At 36.7% G+C, this 24061-nt stretch overlaps 2 protein-coding genes across 2 annotated transcripts; one reads left to right on the plus strand and one right to left on the minus strand.

Annotated features, from left to right (window-relative positions):
* Positions 1-699: 699 nt before the first annotated feature.
* LOC110955950 (adaptin ear-binding coat-associated protein 1-like) lies at positions 700-13514 on the plus strand. Its single transcript, XM_022201142.2, is given in 8 exon segments — positions 700-857; positions 4691-4791; positions 7134-7238; positions 7347-7428; positions 7518-7567; positions 7570-7625; positions 8487-8634; positions 12477-13514. Coding segments are annotated over 8 exon segments (756 nt in total). The 5' UTR covers positions 700-756; the 3' UTR covers positions 12590-13514.
* Positions 13515-16357: 2843 nt separating this feature from the next.
* mfap5 (microfibril associated protein 5) lies at positions 16358-23837 on the minus strand. Its single transcript, XM_051956727.1, has 7 exons — positions 23696-23837; positions 21634-21710; positions 21521-21553; positions 21404-21439; positions 21240-21327; positions 18414-18487; positions 16358-16712 (listed from the first exon to the last, which is right to left on the minus strand). The coding sequence occupies exons 2-7, from the start codon at positions 21674-21676 to the stop codon at positions 16600-16602; spliced, it is 387 nt and encodes a 128-aa protein (XP_051812687.1). The 5' UTR covers positions 21677-21710; positions 23696-23837; the 3' UTR covers positions 16358-16599.
* Positions 23838-24061: the final 224 nt, after the last annotated feature.

The raw sequence follows: 24061 nt of genomic DNA on the forward strand, positions 1-24061 counted from the left end.
AAATATTTTCTACTGATTAAAATTAAATTAAAAATGAAATTTATATACATATATATATATATATAGTAAAAAATATATACATTTTAAAAAAGATCAGGGTTAATATGTAAAATAAATAAAAAGATTTTCCTGAGATTTTCCTAGATATTATCTATAATTTAACAAAGCAGGAAGCATGTGTAAAACAGCATTTATTTAATTATTTTTATCATTATGCTACCTTTAACATGCTCGTTTTGTTTTGTTTTGTTTTTCAAATAATTGCAGATATATATAAAACAATATTTTATACCTATTTAAATAATGGAAAAATTCATTTAAAAAATAAATAGCTCACTAACTGCTGTTTACAGATTTTTCCTGTTTTGTAAAAATTTCAGAATAATATCAATAAAATCTCATTAAAAATTGCATTAATAATTAATACATATTAACTTCTACCCTTTTTATGAATTTTTAGTTTTTTACAGTTTTTATTTATTTATTATTTAAATAAAAAATTCTTATTTTTATATTTATTATATTTATTGTATATATAAAGTTATTATTATTATTTTATTATGTTGCTGTTTTTGTTATTGACAATACGCTCTTTTTGAAGAAAAATAAACATGATGTCCCCTTGGGGGGTAAAACCGTCCCTCTTCGTCCCGGTGCGCAGCGTCGTTGCGCACCTACTCGGTGTTTTAACGGTGACGCAGCCGTAACCGGAGGATCACCGTCACCGACCGGCGCATCCACCGAGAACGAGGCAAGATGGCGACGAGGGTCAGTTCGAGTACGAGTCGGGTGCTGTGCGTGAAGCCCGAGGTGAACGTTTACCGGATCCCGCCCAGAGCATCCAACCGGGCCATCAGGTGAGCAGAGGAGGCGGCGGTCCGGTGCCGGTACCGGTACCCGGGGCCGGTCCGAGCCGAGCCGAGCGAGCACCGACCCCTCCCGGTCCTGCAGCCTCAAACCGGTTGTTTGTTTCTGCTGCCGTCTGTTTACAAGGTCACGATAAACAACCGGAACGCGGACGGTGGTACCGGACAGGTGGCAGGTGTCCTGACGGGACCGGATCCCCGCTGCGTCTTAACGTCCCGGTTTAAATCTGGACTCTGGTTAACCGGATTTATCCTGAAAACACAAACACGATCTGATTTCTGTTTGTTTTATGTCACCTGCTCAGGTGTTTAACCGGATAAAACCGATTGAACGGATCAAAAAACGCGTTTATCAGCTTTAATATTGTCTCAGAAATATTATGAATACACCAGAACCACTGACAGGTCAGAATGTAAATATACAGCTCATTACACAACCTCTAACGAGATCAGTTATTTATTTATAGGCTAAAATCAGCAATAATTAAAGTCTAGTTACAAATTTAAACAAAGATATTCTAGATAAACATCCTATAATGTAGAATATTTATGATATTGGGGCTGAAATCATCATGATTATTTACATTCACTGTGGATGAATCAATCGTCCAAACATCTTCAGTTACCGTCACAGAGGAAAGAAAGCAGGAAAATGTTCACATTTAAGGAGCTAAAAACACAGAATTTAGACAGTTTCTAATTTAAAACTGATCAACCAATGACCAGAATAGCTGTCAAGAAAGACTTTAAGAGATGCTGATGGGACATTTTCGCATCCTGAGACATTTTAGAGCCAAAACAATAAAAATAATCCAAAATATAATCAGCAGATTAAACGCTAATGTTGGAAATAATTGGTAGTTTTTGCCCTAAAGAGGCCCAAAATACAGATTTTAGTGGCAGATTCTCTTAAATTCACGCTTAAAATCACGTCAAACCAAGAACTACCTGCTCTGAGCGTAATGATTATTTTCATTATTATTCATTTATAGATGTTCTTTTTATGATAAATTGATCAGCTGTTTGGTTCTAAAATGTCTTTAAATGTTTAAAAACGTGGATCAGAGTTTCCTCAAATGTCCAAACATCTTCAGTTACCGTCACAGAGGAAAGAAACCAGAAAATATTCACATTTAAGAAGCTGAAGTCACAGAATTTAGACAATATTCCAAAAATAGTTTACAGTTAATCGAGCTTATTAATCACTGCACTCCAGATGTGTCTCCTTTACGTTTCATCATTATTGCACCTCATTTGCACCTTTAGACCAGTTTGATGCAGATAAAAGCAGCTGGAGACGTGTTTGAACCGAATATTCTGCTTTAATAATCACTTTCTGCTCTCACGGGTCAGTTTTTGGTGTCGCAGCGTCCGTTGTCGTCTCTATCGTTGATGTAAAAACTGTCGATGCAGCACGTTGGTCGCTCTTCAGTCGGCATTTTAGCGTTTGATTCCTTGAAACAGACACGAAAACACCGATGAATATGCACAGGATGATCACAATATGGACAGAAAACAACCACAGAACACACAAAATGGACCACGAAAAGAAACAAAACAATCAGAAATAGACACAAAATGTCCACAAATCAACACTAAACAACCACAAATAGACCAACACCAAAATTGGTCCACAAAAAGAAAACAAAACAATCACAAAAAGAAAACAAAACAATCACAAAAAGAAAACAAAACAACCACAATCAACACTAAACAACCACAAATAGACACAAATGAAACAAAACAATCACAAAATACACAAAATGACACAAATAGACACAAAATGACCACAAAAAGAAACAAAACAAACACAATCAACACTAAACAACCACAAATAGACACAAAATGAAACAAAACAATTCACAAATACACAAATGACCACAAATAGACACAAATGACACACAAAAGAAACCAAACAAAACAAATCAACACTAAACAACCCACAAATAGACACAAAATGTCCACAAGAAGATACAAAACAATCACAAAAAAACAAAACAATCACAAAAACAAACAAACAACCACAAATCATCACTAAACAACCACAAATAGACCCAAAATGTCCACAAAAGAAACAAAACAATCAGAAAATTAGACACAAAACAACCACAAATCAACACTAAACAACCACAAATAGACACCAAAATGTCCACAAAAGAACAAAACAATCACAAAAAGAAACAAACAATCACAAAAAGAAACAAAACAACCACAAAATCAACACTAAAACAACCACAAATAGACACAAAATGAAACAAAACAATCACAAAATACACAAAATGACCACAAATAGACACAAAATGACCACAAAAAGAAACAAAACAACACAAATCAACACTAAAACAACCACAAATATGACACAAAATGTCCACAAGAAGATACAAAACAATCACAAACACAAACAAAACAACCACAAATCAACACTAAACAACCACAAATAGACACAAAATGAAACAAAACAATCACAAATCAACACTAAACAACCGCAAATAGACACAAAATGACCACAAAAAGAAACAAAACAGCCACAAATCAACACTAAACAACCGCAAATAGACACAAAATGTCCGCAAAATAGAAACAAAACAACCACAATCAACATTAAACAACCACAAATTAGACACAAAATGACCACAAAAAGAAACAAAACAAACACAAATCAACACTAAACAACCACAAATAGACACAAAATGAAACAAAACAATCACAAAATACACAAAATGACCACAAAAAGAAACAAAACAACCACAAATCAACACTAAACAACCACAAATAGACACAAAATGTCCACAAGAAGATACACAACAACCATTAGTAGACACTAAGCAACCACATAGACACAAAACAACTGCAGAAGTAACACAAAGTAGGTGAAAAGAGATGGAAAATAACAAGAATGGGCACAAAATAACCACAAATAGAAGTGGAAAACAGCCACAAAGTGACGCAAAATGACCAAAAATGTCACAAAAGGACAACAAATGGATGCAAAAATTACTGTAAACAGACACAAAACGACCACAAAAAGATACAAACAACCACAAAAAGACACTAAACATCCACGAAAAGACACTAAACAACCATAAGACACAAAATTACCACAAAAAGACACAATACAACCACAAAGACATGCAAACCAATCAAAGACACAAAACAACTGCAGAGTAACCCAAAATAGGTGGAAAGTACGCAAAATGACAAGAATGAGGCGCAAACAACCTAAATACACGAAAAAACTGCCACAAAGAGACACAAGATGACCACAAAAAAACACAAAATGACCAAAAACAGACTCAAAACCACCACAAATAAGCAGTAAAGAGCATAAATGGATGCAAAATTACTGTTAAAAGACACAAAAACAACTGCAGAGTAACACACAGTCGGTGGGAAAATGATGCAAAATGACAACAAATAAGGCGCAAACGACCTAAACGGCATAAAACGGCCACGAAGAGACACAAAATTACCAACAAGAGACTCCGAATCGCCACAAATAAACAGTATTGAGCATAAATGGGATGCAAAACCACCACAAATCACTACACAACACGGCTGCTTGGTGTCTGTGATGCTGCAGCTGACAGATTTGTTCTCATCATTCCATCACCTGCAGCAGAAACGTTCCAGAAAGGTTGTCATTGGGTTGTTTACTGCCCTCTGATTGGCTGATCCTCCAGTCTGACCCGCTGCTCCTGACTGGACGCTGACGGAGGCCTCTGATTGGCTGACATGACAGCGGACGTCTTGGTCAGAGAGTTTCTGTCTGAGTCCATCACCGACATCCATGTTTGTTTGTTTGTGTGTGTGTGTGTGTGTGTCAGGGCTGCAGACTGGAAGCTGGACGCTCCTGATTGGACGGGACGGATGAGAGTGACGGCTCGGGGCAAAGTGGTGTACGTGAAGCTGGAGGACAAAATATCTGGTGGGTTTTCTGTAAATCATTCTGCTGTTAGTCATCTCCAAGGTGACCCAGAACGTCCAGCAGCATCGGAGGTTCTATAGGCTGCTTTTATCAGATCGGAGCTTCTACTGGCTGCTTTTATCAGATCGGAGCTTCTATTGGCTGTTTTCATCAGATCGGAGCTTCCATTAGCTGCTTTCATCAGATCGGAGCTTCTATTGGCTGCTTTCATCAGATCGGAGCTTCTATTGGCTGTTTTCATCAGATCGGAGCTTCTATTGGCTGTTTTCATCAGATCGGAGCTTCCATTAGCTGCTTTCATCAGATCGGAGCTTCTATTGGCTGCTTTCATCAGATCGGAGCTTCTATTGGCTGCTTTATCAGATCGGAGCTTCTACTGGCTGCCTTTATCAGATCGGAGCTTCTATTGGCTGCTTTCATCAGATCGGAGCTTCTATTGGCTGCTTTTATCAGATCGGAGCTTCTACTGGCTGCCTTTATCAGATCGGAGCTTCTATTGGCTGCTTTCATCAGATCGGAGCTTCTATTGGCTGTTTTCATCAGATCGGAGCTTCTATTTGGCTGTTTTCATCAGATCGGAGCTTCCATTGGCTGCTTTCATCAGATCGGAGCTTCTATTGGCTGTTTTCATCAGATCGGAGCTTCTATTGGCTGCTTTTATCAGATCGGAGCTTCTACTGGCTGCCTTTATCAGATCGGAGCTTCTATTGGCTGCTTTCATCAGATCGGAGCTTCTATTGGCTGCTTTCATCAGATCGGAGCTTCTATTGGCTGTTTCATCAGATCGGAGCTTCTATTGGCTGCTTTCATCAGATCGGAGCTTCTATTGGCTGCTTTCTTCAGATCGGAGCTTCTATTGGCTGTTTTCATCAGATCGGAGCTTCTATTGGCTGTTTTCTTCAGATCGGAGCTTCTATTGGCTGCTTTTATCAGATCGGAGCTTCTATTGGCTGTTTTCTTCAGATCAGAGCTTCTATTGGCTGTTTTCTTCAGATCAGAGCTTCTATTGGCTGCTTTCTTCAGATCAGAGCTTCTATTGGCTGTTTTCATCAGATCGGAGCTTCTATTGGCTGTTTTCTTCAGATCAGAGCTTCTATTGGCTGCTTTCTTCAGATCAGAGCTTCTATTGGCTGTTTTCATCAGATCGGAGCTTCTATTGGCTGCTTTCTTCAGATCAGAGCTTCTATTGGCTGCTTTCTTCAGATCAGAGCTTCTATTGGCTGTTTTCTTCAGATCAGAGCTTCTATTGGCTGTTTTCATCAGATCAGAGCTTCTATTGGCTGTTTTCTTCAGATCAGAGCTTCTATTGGCTGTTTTCATCAGATCAGAGCTTCTATTGGCTGCTTTCTTCAGATCAGAGCTTCTATTGGCTGCTTTCATCACCAGGAACCCAGAGCTGCTTCATGTCTTCAGAATCTGTCGTTTTTTTTTAATAGAATTTTTGAGTTATTTTAGGTTATTTTACATCAATTTCTTGTCATTTTGTGCCTTTTTATTGTGGTTTTATATTACTTTGTGGTTCCTTTGTGCCGATTTTTGTAGTTTTTTTTGTCTTTTTGTGCCCATTTTGGTTAATTTTTGTTTATTCTGTTATGTTTTGCATCCTTTTGTGGTGGTTTTTTATGTTTTGTAATCATTTTTGTCACTTTATGGTTATTTTACATCGTTTTCATGTCATTTTGTGCCTTTTTCTTGTGGTTCTATGTTACTTTGTGGTTCTCTTATGCCCATTTTGGCATTTTTTTTGTCTTTTTGCACCCATTTTGCTTCCTTTTTGGTTATTTTTTTGTCAGTTTCTGATCATTTGCTCTCTTAAAGTAGTCGCTTTGCGGGTCTGGAGCTTTTTTGCATCCCTTTGTGGTCGCTTTGCATCCCTGTGTGGTGGTTTTGTGTCAGTTTCTATATTCTTTTGTCACTTTGTCGTTATTTTGTGGCAATTTGCGATCATTTTGTTTCTTTTTATTGTGGTTTTATGCTACTTTGTGGTTGTTTTGAAACCAGTTTGGTCGTTTCTTTTGTCTTTTTGTCACATTTTGGTCATTGTATGTCAGTTCGTGATCATTTGTTGAGACCAAGCCTCGACAGAGTTATGTGACGATCAATATTGGTTTGTCTGTCTGTCTGTCTGTTAACAACTTTACTCAAAAACAGACTAACAGATTTGGATGAAATTTTCAGGGAAGATCAGAAATGACACAAAGGCCAAGGGATCAGACTTTGTCAGTGATGCGGCTTATAGTCTGGATCCACGGCTGCAGAACAGGAACAGGAACCACAAATAGACACAAAACAAACACAAAGGCATGCAAACCAATCAATAAATATTGTTCTGTGACCTCCAGGTGAGCTCTTCGCTCAGGCTCCGGTGGATGAATATCCAGGTATCGCCGTGGAAACAGTCAGCGACTCGAGCCGCTACTTTGTGCTTCGTATCCAGGACGACAACGGTGGGTGGGCCGGTGGAAACGTCTTTGAAACGTGCTCGTAACTTAGAGGATGACGTGTTTGTGTTCAGGTTTGACCTCTTTGTGTTTTTGTGTTTGTTTCTCTCTCAGGTCGCAGTGCGTTCATCGGCATCGGGTTTGGAGATCGAGGAGACGCCTTCGACTTCAACGTCGCTCTTCAGGACCACTTCAAGTACGAAAGCAGCTCCTCAATCATCTCTGACCTCTAACTGGGAACGATTTCTGTTCCTCAATCATCTCTGATCTCTGTGTCGTCTTCAGGTGGGTGAAGCAGGAAGATGAGTTCACCAAACAGGCTCAGGCTCCAGACTCGACCCCAAACTGGACCTGGGCTTCAAGGAGGGACAGACCATCACCCTGAACATCGGGGTACGTCCTCACAGTTTCACGATTACCAGGCTGGAGCTTCAAAGCAAAGCAGGCAGTCATTTTAATCACGATTCAGGTTTAACTCTGCGGGTCAAATTGAACTGTTTTAATTTTTTTATTTAATTGATTTTGAACATTTTTGGTGGGAAAAACAGAAATGTAAACAGAAGTGTTTCTTTAAGAACATTCAGAAAAAATTCAACCAAAATCCATCGAATTTCTCTGGATTTTGGATGATTTTTATGTGAATGTTCTTAAAGAAAATATTGGAAATTTTACTGATATATATTGAATCACTTTAGATATTTTTAGGATTTTTTTGGAACAAGTTTTGAAAATATTTACAAGAATTTTCCTGCCAAATGTGGGGGATTTTTTAAAGTACAACTCAAGGAAGGTTTTTAAGGAATTATTGGAATTTTCTTCATGAAGGTTTTGCAAATTTTCAGAAATTTGAGGATTTTTTTTGCAGAATTTTTGTATTTTTTTCAGAAAAGGAAACAATATTTTTTGGTGCCCGTAAATGAAGACAACAAGATGGTTAAAGAAAATATTCAACATTTTACTGATATATATGGAATCACTTTTGATATTTTTAGGATTTGGAAGATTTTTACTCATTTTTTGGAAAATATTTCCTAGAATTTTCTTTCCAAATTTGAGGGTTTTTTTGGGGTGGAATTTTATTCCTTAAGGGTTTGTTAATTTTCAGAAATTTGGGGAATTATTTTCCTGAATTTTTGGATTTGTTACAGACAAGGAAACAATATTTTTGGTGCCTGTAAATGAGGACAACAGGAGGGTTAAAGTGAAAGAACCAACTGTCTCGCCGTTTTCTTTTCTCGTCTCTTCGTCCTCCAGCAATCCAAAAAGAAGGACAGGTCTCGTCCTCAGGGTTCAGGTGGTCTCGGGCTCCTCCCACCTCCACCTGGGGGCAAGCTGGCTCCGCCCCCTTCATCCAGATCCACCAATCACAACACACAACCGCCAGCAGGAGGAAGTGACACCGGTGGGTTTTTACAGATTATTTTCAGAATCCAAAGTGCTTCTTGAGGACTTTGGAAATGAAAATCTCATCAGAATTTTACAAAAACTAAAATATTTCTCCTCCAAAAAAGTAAAATATGCTCATATTATGTATTACAACTTGTCATATTTCATTTTAAGCATTCTACATGTTTAGTTTTGTATTATTGTGGTTCAGAAAATATCACTAGTTCACTTCTGATGAGCAGTTTTATTATTAATATCAGCTTAAAGACTTTAATATGAAATATCTGATCAAAAACATGAAAATATAGCTATTTTAGTTAAAATTTTATAACTAATTGAGCAGATTTGACAAGTTTTAGCACAAAAACTAAAATATTTCTAGAGTTTAATACATGTTTCTCCAAATATAACTAAGAAAATCACTTTTATTTGCATTTTGTTCAGTTTTTTGAGGAGAAACTTTTATGTTCGTGAGCTCAAAGATGGAAATTTTCATGAAAACTTGACTTTACTTTCACAATTCAACTCCAATAATCAGAAATTATTTTATGTATTTGTTTAATATTGAAAATTCTGAATGACATGAGAAATAAGAGAGAAAAGTTCAGATTTTTGTCTTCAATAGTTCCTCAGATGTTGTTGTTCAAACAGACTGAATGAGAGAAAAACCTGATGGAAGTGGATCGACGGGGAGTTTTTAAAAAATGACGATATGTGTCGATATTTTCATGATTTCAAATGATCAAGAAGTTCCAGGAGGCGGTGGAGCAGATGGCCCCCTGCTGGTTTCAGATGGGTTCTGGGTCTGGCAGGTAGAAAGAGCTGCAGAGGTCCAGATGTGATGATAGCAGAACCAAAGCAGCCTCCACCCTCAGACTGATGTCACGTCTGTTTGATGTGTGACTTCATGACGGCTGAAAATAATAAAAGCAGGAATGAGACTCTATTGTGACAGCAGACGTCGCCTGGAAACCACACCAAACAGTCAGCGTAAAAAAAACAACACAAGGCGGGAATTTGGATTCGTGTTGACTTTACAGCGTTTCTGAGCATTTAGCAACAAAATAAACTGCAAAATAACAAGATAAACAACTAAATAACTTTAATCTGCTTCAGTATATATCATATGTTACTGCTTTCAACACTGAATTATCGTCAGTTATGATGCTGCCTCCACCATGTTTCACGTCATGATGCTGCCTCCACCATGTTTCACGTCATGATGCTGCCACCACCGTGCTTCACATCATGATGCTGCCACCACCGTGCTTCACATCATGATGCTGCCACCACCGTGCTTCACGTCATGATGCTGCCACCACCGTGCTTCACGTCATGATGCTGCCACCACCGTGCTTCACGTCATGATGCTGCCTCTACCATGCTTCACGTCATGATGCTGCCACCACCGTGCTTCACGTCATGATGCTGCCACCACCGTGCTTCACGTCATGATGCTGCCACCACCGTGCTTCACATCATGATGCTGCCTCTACCATGCTTCACGTCATGATGCTGCCACCACCGTGCTTCACGTCATGATGCTGCCACCACCGTGCTTCACATCATGATGCTGCCACTACCATGCTTCACGTCATGATGCTGCCACCACCGTGCTTCACGTCATGATGCTGCCTCCACCATGCTTCATATCATGATGCTGCCACCACCGTGCTTCACATGATGCTGCCATCTTCTTCCATTTCTTAATGATGGATTTAACTGGACTCCAGGAGATCTTCAGGAACTTTAAATGTTCTTGTATCGTCCTGACTGATGCATTTCAACAACCTTTTCTCAGAGATTCTTGGAGTTCTTCAGTCTTCATGGTGTGGTTCTATCCCGGATTGACTGAATTTATTTTATCACTCACTTTATATTTTTAATTATCCGACATTACTTTGTAGAAATCTGTTTTCACTTTGACATGAAAGAGTCTGTTTTTGTAAACTCAGTGATTCAAAGTTGAAGAGCAGGAGAAGCAGAAAACTTCCAGTGGGGGTGAGTGGTGTTTATAGAAACTGTAAATGGTCTGTATGAAGCAGAGGAAAGTTATTTTGTTGTTGTATTTCAGTTTCCAGTGGAGCGTTCGGTCTTTACAGTGGAGGTGCTGAGTTCACTGTCACGCTGACCTACAGGAGAAGCAGCCAGAACTATGACAAATAAACCGTAAAACTCTGGAATTTTCCTGCATAAAAAGCCGCTCTGACCTTCTCCGGACCCGAAGTGTTTACACTGTGAAGCCACGTTGTCGTATCCTGAAAACAAACCGAGCAGCGTCACCGTTTCCTCCTGGTGGGATCAAACCAGAAACACATCCAGGGATTCCTCTGAGATCCATGTAGACTCCTGAACTCTCTGTTGTTGTGGCGCTCAAAGCTTTTAAAGACAAATTCTACAGTTTGTCTTTGAAGAACTGATGAGGATAAAACAGTTCATTTGAGCTGTTAAATAGGGCTGTGACTTTTTTTCAGAGGAAAGACTAAACTGTTTGTGGAAAGACTCATTTTTTAATACTTTAACTCCAATAAAATTCTTTTTACCTCCATTCTTGTTTTAGTTTCAGAGGCTGACATCCCAAAAGCTCATTTTGTGTCTTTTTGTGGTTGTTTTGCATCTCTTGATGATTGCTTTGTGTCTTTTTTTATAGAAATTCAGCATGTCTGTTGTGTAATTTAGTGACTTTTTATGGTAATTTTAGGTCTTTTTTTTGGTAATTTAGTATCTTTTTGTGGTAATTTTGAGTCTTTCTATGGAAATTTTGTGTCTTTTTGTTGTAATTTTGTGTGTTTTTCTGGTAATTTAATGACTTTTTGGTAATTTTAGGTATTTTTTGGAAGTTCTGTGTCTATTGTTGTTCTGTGTCTTGTGGAAATTTGGTGTCTTTTTATAGTAATTTTATTTCTTTTTTTGGACATTTAGTGTCTTTTTGTGGTGATTTTGTGTCTTTTTGTGGTAATTTTAGGTCCTTTTTTGGTAAGTTAGTATCTGTTTGTGGTAATTTTGAGTCTTTCTATCAAAATTTAGTGTCTTTATGGTAATTTTAGGTCTTTTTTTGGTAATTTAGTGTCTTTTTGTGATAATTTTGTGTCTCTTTATGGTTGTTTTGTGTCTTTGTGAAAATTTTGCATCGCTTTAGAGTACTTTTGCATCTCTTGATGACAGTTTTGTGTCTTTTCTATGGAACTTTAGTGTCTTTTTGTGGTTTTGTGTCTTATTGTGATAATTGTGTGTCTTTTCGTGGTTGTTTAGTGTGTTTTTGTGGTAATTTTGTGTGTTTTTATGGTAATTCAATGACTTTTTGGTAATTTAATGTCTTTTTGTGGTTGTTTTGTGTCTCTTTATGGAAATGTAGCATCTCTTGATGATTATTTTGTGTCTTTCTATGGAAATTTAGTGTCTTTTTGTTGTAATTTTGTGTGTTTTTATGGTAATTTAATGACTTTTTGGTAATTTTAGGTATTTTTTGGAAGTTCTGTGTCTATTGTGGTTGTTCTGTGTCTTGTGGAAATTTGGTGTCTTTTTATAGTAACTTTATTTCTTTTTTTTGGACATTTAGTGTCTTTTTGTGGTAATTTAATGACTTTTTTGGTAATTTAACGTCTTTTTGTGGTTGTTCTGTGTCTCTTTGTGGAAATGTTGCGTCTCTTGATGCTTATTTTGTGTCTTTTTATGGAGGTTTTGTGTCTTTTTGGTAGTGGTGGTAGTATTTCCGTCCAGGTAAACCTTCAGCCTCAGTCAGCTGGGATAGACTCCATCCAGACCCTACTGAGGACTAAGCGGTGTTTAGATAATGGATGGATAGAAGCAGACAGTCTCATATTTTTCTCCCGTTTCTCTTTCCTCTCCCTCCTCCAGGTTGTTTGCTGGACCTGGACTCCAGTAACTCCAACTCTGTGGCTCCGTCCAACCCGACCTCCACCTCCAGCTCCGACCTCTGGGGAGACTTTGACTCCGTTTCCCCAAAGTGAGGAGCTCCATTCCTCTGTCGTCGCCGTCTGTAAACTTATGCAGCTCTTTTTGAACCTTTTTGTTTCCTCCGTTCTGGGGTCCCGTGTCTCTCCCTGCCGAGCAGGGCAGCCCTCTGTGCCCCAAACCCTCAGAAATCACAGCGCAGTCTTACAATCTAACACTCAGCAGACTCTAGATCAGTTTAACTCTGCCGCTCCTTCCCCTCCGGTGTTTTATTTCTGATGTAGATTAAAACATAATAGAGATATCAAGGGAGTCGTCTCAGCCGTACCTAAAGATGAAATCTATCAATGAAGGAGTTTAATGTACAGAGAATATTTATTTTAATGTGTATATATGGTCAGTGGTTTGTAATTATGGTCTGTGGTGTCGTCTCTTCGTGTAGCTTCTCCTCCAAGTCTCAGCAGTGGGACTGAATTTATGCACTGACTGACGGTCCAGCCGTCCAATAGGAGGCCTAGATTATCGCTCAGCTCACCACAAAGTGATTCTACTTGAAAGAGAGCGGGTGTGATTCACTGGAGACTCTGCTGGCTGTAAATCAGGAGGCTGGATGGGAGAGGCGACAAGTGCTTTTATCCGAGCCTCCGGGGGAAAAGTCGTGGTTATGTCATCCTCACAGCTGGAGGAGCGCGGCCTCCTTCCTCCTCCTCAGAGATCATCGCATGTCGTTTACTGTGAACTTTATTCCATATCCAGATGTTGTTAACTGACGAAGAGGAACAGATGTGTTGTTGTGATGCTCGTTTCAGAGGCTGGTTGTGTCACGCCGGTATCACGGGTTGTGTGTGTGTGTGTGTGGGTGCGTGTTTGTCGTCCAGATTATGTGCATATCTCCCAGACGTTACCTGTAATTCAAACTGTAAATGTGTACGGAAATGAATATGCAAAGAAAAATATAAAGAAAACACTCAACGAACGAAACTCTCAGGTGCTGCTGTGTGTTTTTTTCTGAGCTCACCGCTGGAAAAAGCATTAATAGATTAAATAAAATGTTGTTTATAATAAAAACAAAGCTTACAAAGTAGTTTAAAAAATGGAGGATATTCAGGAAAAAAACAAAAAAGACCAAAGAAGCAAAATTGGAGAATTTTTTTCAAAATGAATCACCAGTGGATGCAAATAAAAAAATAAAAGTACCAAATTATCATATCAAATTAAGAAAGAAAAAAAGAAGAATATAGAGGGTAAAGCCATAATAAAAAACAAATATTTTATCATATGTAATATTGGATCCATGGATACAAACAAAAAATACCATATAAATATATATAAAAAGGAACAAGTTGACATTAATAGATGATAATAAAAATATATAAAAGTATATTTCAAAATATATGATAAAATATAAAAATATCATGTAAAACTGTATATTTTTAAAACAGCAAGTAAATTTAAAAAAACTAAAATAGAAATAAATACATAAAAGCAAGTCTATAAAGATTATTTTAAGTTGTAATTTAAAATAAAACTTTATTTCTGGGGGGTCCTGAAGGCAAAGTCTGAGTCACCCTTAAAAAAAAAATCACCAAAATGACTCCGTTTATCAGACAGAAACGCTGAAAATACAAGGAATAGTTCGATTTTTTACTTCCTGATGGTCCTTGAACTCATCATGTTGGAGCAGAAATTAAACTGACTGAACAGCTGACAGGAGAGCAGGAAGTGAGGTCATAAATCACCTGGGAGCTCATGCTAATGCTAATGCTAAAGCTAGCAATGGAAGCATGGAGGAGATTTAAGGAAGACAAGTTCAGCTTCTGCTCATGTTTATGACAAACTAAACGGAGTCTTTGGAACCAGGACCAGGACCATGACTAGGACCAGGACTAGGACCAGGACCAGGACCATGACTAGGACCAGGACCAGAACCATGACTAGGACCAGGACTAGGACTAGGACCAGGACCAGGTGGATGTTTGGGAGATTCTAGAAGAAACTGCAGCACTGAATAAACCTCATTCTACCTGTTTGGACACTGATGGGTTTCTGCATCTTCGTTGGACCCTAATTAAGGTAAGTCAACATTTTTCTTCCCAAACAGATGGAACGTTCCTTCAAACTGTCCCAAACCTCACAGAACTGAACCGAAACAAACTGAAAATAACAGAAATCATTATTTCCTGAGTCAATATTGATTGGAAGTTTTTCTTAATTAATTAAGAGACACATTTAAGAGACACAAAGCAACACAAACGGGACACAAACTGATTAAAAAAAGAGACAAAAGTGTCTTAAGCACAAATGAAATGACAAAAACGAGCCAAATGAGACGTTACATGACAGAAATGAGACGCAAAGCAAAAAAAATAGACATAATATTACTTCAGTGAGACACAAGGCTGTGAAGGTCCACAATTATGGAATGGGCTGGAGAATAACTTAAAATTATCTGCTACATTATCGATATTTAAAAGAAAACTAAAGGGTCAACTTTTGAACTTGCGGTCCAGTATTTACAGTGTTTACAGGATTACATTTTCTCTCTATGCATGTTGTCAGTTTCGTAATGTGCAGGATGTAATTGTTCATAATGGAAGTGCTGTGTTTTTTCCTAAAGACCACATGAGTAAGAGTCTGTTCTATGTTGATACATGTTCTGTTGTTGTCTTGCAGACCTATGAGCTGTACTGAGCTACACTTGACAATGTAAAATATATTTTTATTTTAATAACAGTAATTTGTTACGGGTGGTTGGATGCTGGACACGTACTTTATAGGCTTGTAGCTTCCTCATGGTGTCCATTTTCACAATGTAAAAACCGACAAGACTCTGTTGATCTCAAAGTGGAGAATTGACGTATGTAACATTGTGAAATAAACAAACAAACAAAAACAAAATGAGACTCAAAATGACAGAAAAAGCAAGAAAACTGTCATTGATTGAAATAAAAGGAGCAAAACCAGACGCAAAAAAACTGAAATGAGGCATGAAATGACACAAAACAGTCAAAATAAGACAACCCCCCCAAAATGAGACTCAAAATGTCAAAAAACAATCAAAATGTGACTAAAAATGACATAAAACAATGAAAATCAGAGTCAAAATGACAGAAAAAGCGAGAAAACTGTCATAGATTGAAATAAAACGAGCAAAACCAGACACAAAACAACTGAAATGAAGCATGAAATGACACAAAACTACCAAAATAAGACAGAAAATGACATAAAACAACCAAAATTAGACTTCAAATGGGATAAAACAACCAAAATGACACAAAACGGCCAACGTGAGACAATAAAACATCCAAAATGTGACAAAAAATGACACAAAGCAACCAAAATGAGACTCAAAACGATGGAACAAGCAAGACAACCGTCATACATTGAAATAAAACTTGCGCAACCAGACAAAACTGAACAAAATGAGGCATGAAATGACATAAAACAACCAAAATAAGATGGAAAAAAACCCCAAAATAAGCCTCAAAATGACAGAAAACAACAAAAATAAGACAAAAAATTCACAAAACAACCAAAATCATACTTAAAATGAGACAAAACAACCAAAATCAGACTTAAAATGAGACAAAACAACCAAAATCAGACTCAAAATGACAGAAAAAGTGAGAAAGCTGTCTCACATTTGAAATAAAACTTGTAAAACGAGACACAAAACAACTGAAATGAGGCATGAAATGACACAAAACAAGAAACAAAATGATGGAAATGAGACAAAAAAATGAGCGAAATCAGCAGAAAACCAACCAAAGTGTGTGTGGGCGTTTGTAGAAGCTGCTTTAAATGAAGAGAAGCACACAGGTGAATGAAGAAGTGAAATGTTTTATTGGGTAATTAGTGACATCCTCATATAAAGTCCTGCTAACTACTGGTGTTAGTGCTCAGTGCTGCTATAGAACCGTTCCTACAGTACCTTAAACGGGTCGTAAACATGAAGACGTGATCCGTGTCCTCCAGCACACGGATCAACAGTAACACTAGTACGTGAAGGTAGATATGACTCCGGCTTTATGGGCTGTTTCGCCAGGTCGCCACGGTGACGGCGCCATCAGGCCCTGCTTGCCCAGGTTTTGGGGTTGCTACGGCGACTGCGGCAGCGTCTCCTATTGGACGACCTCTCGATGCGTCGGGGCCAACCGGAGCGCTCCCGGCACAGCTCGGCTGGAGGCGGGACAGGGTTTTATTTAATAAAAGTAAAATAACTACCTCATAAAAAAAACTAGAATTCTCCATAGTTAAGATATTTTTAACTTTAACTTTGTGTCGATTAAATTCAAATTAAATGTTTATTTTATTGCTTTTTAATGTTTAATTTAGAACATTCACGTGTGTAGAAACAATAAAACTACCGTTTCCATTAATGCTGTAACAAAAAATAAATAATAAAAATTGCCTCCAGAATTAATACTGAATTTTGCATAAAAAATTGGAACTTTTCAATACATGAACAATAAAGAATATTCACATAAAAAATATATATATATATATATTTATAATTGTCCAATTGTGTCTAATAAAAATAGATCAATTTAAATAATAAAAAATATTTACATTATTAATACTAGATTTAATGGTTTCCTTTAATAAATAAAAAGCATATATAAAAATGATTTTATAATAAAAATATTAAATATTTATAACTTAAATATTTGTGAAAATGAAACAATCTTATTTTGTTTTAAAAAATTTAGTTTTGCATAAAAATTTTAACTTTGCAATACATAAACAATAAAGAATATTTCCATGTGTAAAAACAATAACATTTCCATATTCAATAAATTATTTACACTGTTAACCTGAATTTAGCTGTTTCTTTAAATATATTAAAATATATTGTATAAATATGTAAAAATAAAAAAACAGTGTTAATGGTCTTATTTAGTTCAAAAAATAATTTATCTGTTTGGGGAAAAAGCAAACAGTACAGTGACAGCTTTTTAAAAAATTACTATTAATTCAAAAATATAGAAAACATTGAAAAATAATAATAAAAATTTAAAATAATTTTTTCCAGATGTTATTTATAAATAAGTTTTTGAAAAATACCTTCAGTGTTTATTTTATTTTTTTATTATTATTATTTTGTCATTATTTCCAGTCCCACCTTTCAGTGTTTTTTAATTTTATTATTTTTATTCTATATTTTATGATCCAGTCTCACCTTTCAGTGTTTTCTTTATTTTCTTTTTGTTTTTATTTTTATTATTATTATTTCCAGTCTTACCTTTCAGTGTTTTTTTTTATTTTATTGTTTTTATTTTATATTTTATTATCCAGTCTCACCTTTCAGTGTTTTCTTTATTTAATTTTTGTTTTTTATTATTATTTTTATTTGATGTTTTATTATCCAGTCTTACCTTTCAGTGTTTTTTTATTTTCTTTTTGTTTTTTTATTATTATTATTATTTTCAGTCTTACCTTTCAGTGTTTTATTATTTTCTTTTTGTTTTTTTTATTATTATTATTATTTTCAGTCTTACCTTTCAGTGTTTTCTTTATTTTATTCTTGTTTTTTTATTATTATTATTTCCAGTCTTACCTTTCAGTGTTTTTTTATTTTATTTTTATTTTTATTATTATTATTTCCAGTCTTACCTTTCAGTGTTTTTTTTATTTTATTTTTATTTTTTATTATTATTATTTCCAGTCTTACCTTTCAGTGTTTTTTTTATTTTTTATTATTATTATTTCCAGTCTTACCTTTCAGTGTTTTTTATTTTATTTTTATTTTTATTATTATTATTTCCAGTCTTACCTTTCAGTGTTTTTTTATTTTATTTTTTATTATTATTATTTCCAGTCTTACCTTTCAGTGTTTTTTATTTTATTTTTATTTTTTATTATTATTATTTCCAGTCTTACCTTTCAGGTACTCGTCCTGCTGGCAGACGGTTCTCACACAGATCTCGTTGTTGATCACGTAGACTCGAGGGAGGCTGGAATAAAATCAGACACAGACTTAAAGAGTGTTTAATGCACAGACAGTTTTTTGTGTCTTTTTGTGGTAGTTTAGTGTCTTTTTGCTGTAATTTAATGACTTTTTTGGTAATTTTATGCCTTTTTGTGCAAATTTCATGTCTTTCTGTGTCTGCTTTGTGTCTTTTTGTCGCTGCTTTGTGTCTTTTTGTCGCTGCTTTGTGTCTTTTCGTGGTCATTTTGTATCTTTTTGTGTCATTTTGTGTCTTTCTATGTCTTTTTCTGCTCTTTTCGTGTCTTTTCGTGCTCATTTTGTGTCTTTTTGTGTCTTTTTGTGTCTTTTCATGCTCATTTTGTGTCTTTTCGTGCTCATTTTGTGTGTTTTTGTGCTCTTTTTGTATCTTTTTGTGTCTTTTCGCGTCTTTTCATGCTCATTTTGTGTCTTTTTGTGTCTTTTCGTGCTCATTTTGTGTCTTTTTGTGTGTTTTTGTGCTTTTTGTGCTCTTTTGTGTCTTTTTGTGTCTTTTTGTGCCTTTTCGTGTCTTTTTCTGCTCTTTTCGTGCTCCTTTTGTGTCTTTTCGTGTCTTTTTGTGTCTTTTCGTGTCTTTTCGTGCTCCTTTTGTGTCTTTTTGAGTCTTTTTCTGCTCTTTTCGTGTCTTTTCGTGCTCATTTTGTGTCTTTTCGTGCTCCTTTTGTGTCTTTTCGTGTCTTTTTCTGCTCTTTTTGTGTCTTTCTGTGTCTTTTTGTGTCTTTTCTGCTCTTTTCGTGCTCCTTTTGTGTCTTTTCGTGTCTTTTTCTGCTCTTTTTGTGTCTTTCTGTGTCTTTTTGTGTCTTTTTCTGCTCTTTTCGTGTCTTTTCGTGCTCTTTTTGTCTTTTCGTGGCTTTTTCTGCTCTTTTTGTGTCTTTCTGTGTCTTTTTGTGTCTTTTTCTGCTCTTTTCGTGTCTTTTCGTGCTCCTTTTGTGTCTTTTTGTGTCTTTTCGTGTCTTTTTCTGCTCTTTTTGTGTCTTTCTGTGTCTTTTTGTGTCTTTTTCTGCTCTTTTCGTGTCTTTTCGTGCTCCTTTTGTGTCTTTTTCTGCTCTTTTCGTGTCTTTCTGTGTCTTTTTGTGTCTTTTTGTGTCTTTTTCTGCTCTTTTCGTGTCTTTTCGTGTCTTTTCGTGCTCATTTTGTGTCTTTTTGTGTCTTTTCGTGTCCTCCTCAGCCCACGTCTACCACTGAATAATTGTGCTGCCCTGAGCTGAGTTCCAACAGGACTTCATTGTGCAACAGAACCTTGTCTAACTAAATAAAAACAAGACTGAAATAATGGTGTTTTCCAAACCTGGAGGCTCAGTGCTGACTGTGCTCTCAGGAATCTGTGTTTAGTCACTGAATCTGTGCAGAAAAACAAAGCCCAGTCCTCCTCTGGTACCAGAAACAAGCTGAGGAACTGAAAGTCAGATTTAATGGTTTTATCGGCAGTAGAAGGAATCCTGGAAATAAACCATCAGACGTCTGAAAACACATTAATGTGATGATTATTAGACGTTAGTTTAAGTCGTTTTCAGTTTGTTTCTAGATGTTTGGTGTCTTTTTGTGGTAATTTACTCTCTTTATGGTCATTTTCTGTCTCTTTGGGGTAATTTTGTATCTCCTGGTCATAGTTTTGTGTCATTTTATGGAAATTTTGTGTCTTTTTGTGATACTTTAGTGTCTTTTGTGGTAATTTTGTGTCTCCTTTATGGTCATTTAGTGTCTCTTTGTGGTTGTTTATTGTCGTTTTTTTTTACAGTAATTTAGTGACTTTGGTAATTTTGTGTCCCTTCTGGTTATGTCGTGTCTCTTGATGATTGTTTTGTGCCTTTTTGTGGTAATTTAGTGTCTCTTTGTGGTTATTTGTCTTTTTTAATGTAATTTAGTGACTTTTTTGGTCATTTTGAGTCTTTTTGTGGTGAATTTGTGTCTTCATGTGGTTGTTTAGTGTCTTTGTGGTCATTTTTAGTCATTTTGTGTCTCTTTATGATTGTTTTGTGTCTTTTCATGGACATTTTGTGTGTTTTGTGTTTGTCTTTTTGTGGTTATTTTGTGCCTTTTTATGGAGATTCAGTGTCTGTTTTATGGTGATAAAATGTCTCTTTTGTCTTTTTTACGGTAATTAATGACTTTTATGGAAATTTTGTGTCTTTTGTAGTAAGTTTGAGTCTTTTTGTGGTGGTTTAATGACTTTTTCGATAAAATTTTCTCTTTTTTTGAAGTTTTGTGTCTCATTTAGCGCTGACAAAGTATTAAAAAAAGTGGGGGAGAGGCGGTGGTTGGCACTTCTTCTGCAACTTGATGGCAACACCTTTGACCAATCGCATTTTTTGCACTTCCTACAGGTTTTTCCTTATGTCTGAATTCTTGCTTGTGTTGTACGTCGCTTTGGACAAAAGCGTCTGCTAAATGAAATTGTAGAATTGTAGAATTTTTTGTGTGTCTCTTTTCTGGTAATTTAGTGTCTATTTGTGGTTATTTAGTGTCTTTTTATGGAAATTTTGTGCCTTTTTGAGTCTTTTGTAGTAACGTTGTATCTTTTCTGTGGTTATTTTGTGTCTTTCCAAGGAAATGTTGTCTCTCTTCTGGTAACTTTGTGTCTTTTTGTGGTTGTTCATTGTCTTTTTATGGTAATTTATTGCATTCTATGATAATTTAGTGTGTCTTTGTGGTAATTTAGTGTCTTTTCGTGGTTGTTTTGCGTCTCTTAATGGTTGTTTAGTGTCTCTTTGTGTTAGTTCGACGTCTATGAATGATCAGACCTGTAGAGGCACAGGGCTCCGATGCATCTCTTGATGGGCCTGTGGACGGAGTACATCCTGGTGCAGGGATACATCTCCTCCCTGCAGTCTGACAACACAGAAAATACAGTTAGAGCTTCAGGAATCAGGAAGAACATCAGGGAAGGTCTCCTGAGGGAACTCACCGGGCGGCAGGACTCCTCCGGGCTCCTCGGTGGCGTCTAGAAGCAGAACAGAGAGCAGAGTTAGATCAGAAGGCGGCTCTGTGAGTCAGACGGACGTGTCCTGATCCAGAGTCTTACCGGGCTGCTGGGCTCGACCCACGGCTGCCAGCGCTGCGGAACACAAAACACATTTCCTCAGAGAAGCAGCGGCAGCGACTCGAATCGGATCGTGTGTGTGCTCTGTTTGTTACCGTGGAAACAGCAGAGGAGCAGCACCACTGGGAGGCCGCCCATCGGTTCGGTTCTGGTCGGAGGTGAGCTTTACGAGCTGCAGGAAGAGGAAGAGGACGATGAAGAGTGTTTGTGTTTCCCTGCGGCGCTCCGCTCATGTTTTCCCTCACAGCTGAACACACACCTGTGTTTGGGCTGATGTCATGTTGTGTCTTTTTATGGAAATTCAGTGACTTTGTGGTTGTTTATTGTCTTTTTACAGTAATTTCATGACTTTTTGGTTATTTTGTCGATTTTTGTGTCTTTTTGTAGCTTTTTCTGGTAATTTTGTGTCTTTTTAATGGTAATTTAATAAATTTTTTACGGTAATTTTGTGTCTCTTTATGGTAATTTTGTGTGTTTTTATGGTAATTTTGTGTCTGACAATTTTGTGTCTTTTTGTCATAATATTGTAGCTTTTTGTGGTAATTTTGTGTCTTTTACAATAAAATGAAGTGACTTTTGTGGTTGTTTAGTCTCCGTTTAGGATAATTTTTTTTATTTTTTTTTGTAATTTTGTGTCTTTTATGGAAATAGTGCATCTTTGTCATTGTTTTGTGTCTCTTTGTGGTTGTTTGTTGTCTTAATATGGTAATTTAATAACTTTTTTTGGTAATTTTGTGTCTCTGGGAAATTTTGTATCCCTTTATGGTAATTTTATGTCTCTTTTGGACATTTTGTTTCTTTTTGTGGTAATTTTGTGTCTCCTGATTGTTTTGTGTCTTTTTGTGGAAGTTCAGTGTCTTTGATGGTAACTTAGTGTCTTTTTATGTTAGTTTTGTGTCTTTTTCTGGTAGCTTAGTGTATTTTTGTGTCTTTGTGGCCAGTTTTTACTTTTTATCTTTATTTAGTGTCCTTTTGTGGTAATTTTTTTGTCTTATTATAGAAATTTTGTCTTTTTTTGGTTGTTTTGTGTCTCTTGATGATTGGTTTGTGTCTTTTAACGGAAATTCAATGTCTCTTAAGGTAATTTAGTGTCTTTTTGCAGTAATTTTATGTCTTTTGGTCGTAGTTTTGTCTCTTTTTATGGTAATTTAGTGTTTTGTGCTAATGTTGTCTCTTCATGGCAACGCTGTGTATTTTTATGATAATTTAGTGACTTTTGCTGATAATTTTGCATCTTTTTATGAGAATTTTGTGTCTTTTTGTGGCTGTTTTGTATTTTTGTGCTTTAATTGTGTCTTTTTAGCATATTTAAGTGTCTTTTTATGGTAATTTAGTAACCTTTTGTGGTAATTTTGTGTCTTTTTGTGGTCGTTTAGTGTCTCTTTATGGGTAGTTTAAGTATCTGTGGTTGTTTTGTATCTTTGTGGTTGATTTTGTGTCTTTTTCTGATAATTTAGTGAACTTTTGTGGTGATTTCTTGTCTTTTTCTGGTAATTTAGTGCCCTTTTGTGGTGATTTTGTGTCTTTTTCTAATAATTTAGTGAACTTTTGTGGTGATTTCGTGTCTTTTTCTGATGATTTAGTGCCCTTTTGTGGTGATTTCGTGTCATGTTTTCCCTTGCAGCTGAACACACACGTGTGCGGCCGTGTTTTCTTTGGGTTGATGTCATTTTTCCTGCGTTTATTTATCCTAGTATTTATTGGACGGCTTGTAAACAGGCCGATAGAGCGGCTCACACGAGTGTTTTTCCTCTTGCCTAATTCCTCCTCCCTGCTCCCCGCCCTGCATCATTCCTCTCGTCATGTGTCAGTGTGACTTTGCCGTCCAAGATGTGAGTTCTCTCCAAAGAATGTGTTTTCGGTGCCCTCCACCCCTCCTCCGGTACAGTCGCACATTCTTTCCCAGCTTTCACACAACCTTTCCCAACTGTACGACCAGCAGCCAGACCGTGTTTTCTGTCCGCTTTAGAACCTGTTCCTTCCTCGTTTAGTTTGTTAACGAAGCAAACACGCAGCCCCACATCACATCACACAAGCCCACAGCCCGTTAATGAGCTCTGCGTCTAACAGAACCCTCCTCTGCAGCTCGCTCAGTTTTTCTGCTGCAGATTTCAAATGTCAGCTGAAAAAGAAGCAGAATAATGAAGCGGTACTCACAACTCTGTGCTGTCGTCCACAAGGTGCTTTTAGTTTTTATGGATCTTTTGTCTTCTCTTGTTTCCCCTCCTTCTCTCTCCTGCACCTCCTCCTCTTCGTCTTCCTCCTCCTCCTTCATCAGTCCTCACTTTGCTGCTCAGACACTCAATCGATGCTGGGTTTTTTTTTTTATGACCCACATTCCATTTTTGGTTCTGTTTCTTTGCCGTTAATAGTTTTTCATTCTAATCTGGTCGTTTTAATTTGAATCTAAACTCTCTGATTGTCAGTTTTAGCTCCATCTTCTCCTGCAGAGTTAATTTTTGATGATCTGTGATGACTGAAGCCTCCTCTAATCTGATATTATCGCTCGTGTGTGTGTGTGTG

This window comes from Acanthochromis polyacanthus, chromosome 12, assembly GCF_021347895.1.
Source record: "Acanthochromis polyacanthus isolate Apoly-LR-REF ecotype Palm Island chromosome 12, KAUST_Apoly_ChrSc, whole genome shotgun sequence".
Taxonomy (NCBI): domain Eukaryota; kingdom Metazoa; phylum Chordata; class Actinopteri; family Pomacentridae; genus Acanthochromis; species Acanthochromis polyacanthus.

Bases quoted from the DNA above. Each gene is read 5' to 3' on its own strand.
- mfap5 (XM_051956727.1), bottom strand. From the start codon at position 21,676: ATGGGCGGCCTCCCAGTGGTGCTGCTCCTCTGCTGTTTCCACG. The intron at 21,328-21,403 runs GTGAGTTCCCTC...CTGTGTTGTCAG, and splicing joins CGGAGGAGTCCTGCCGCCCG to ACTGCAGGGAGGAGATGTAT. The intron at 16,713-18,413 runs GTAAGACTGGAA...TCCCGCCTCCAG, and splicing joins GCAGGACGAGTACCTGAAAG to CCGAGCTGTGCCGGGAGCGC.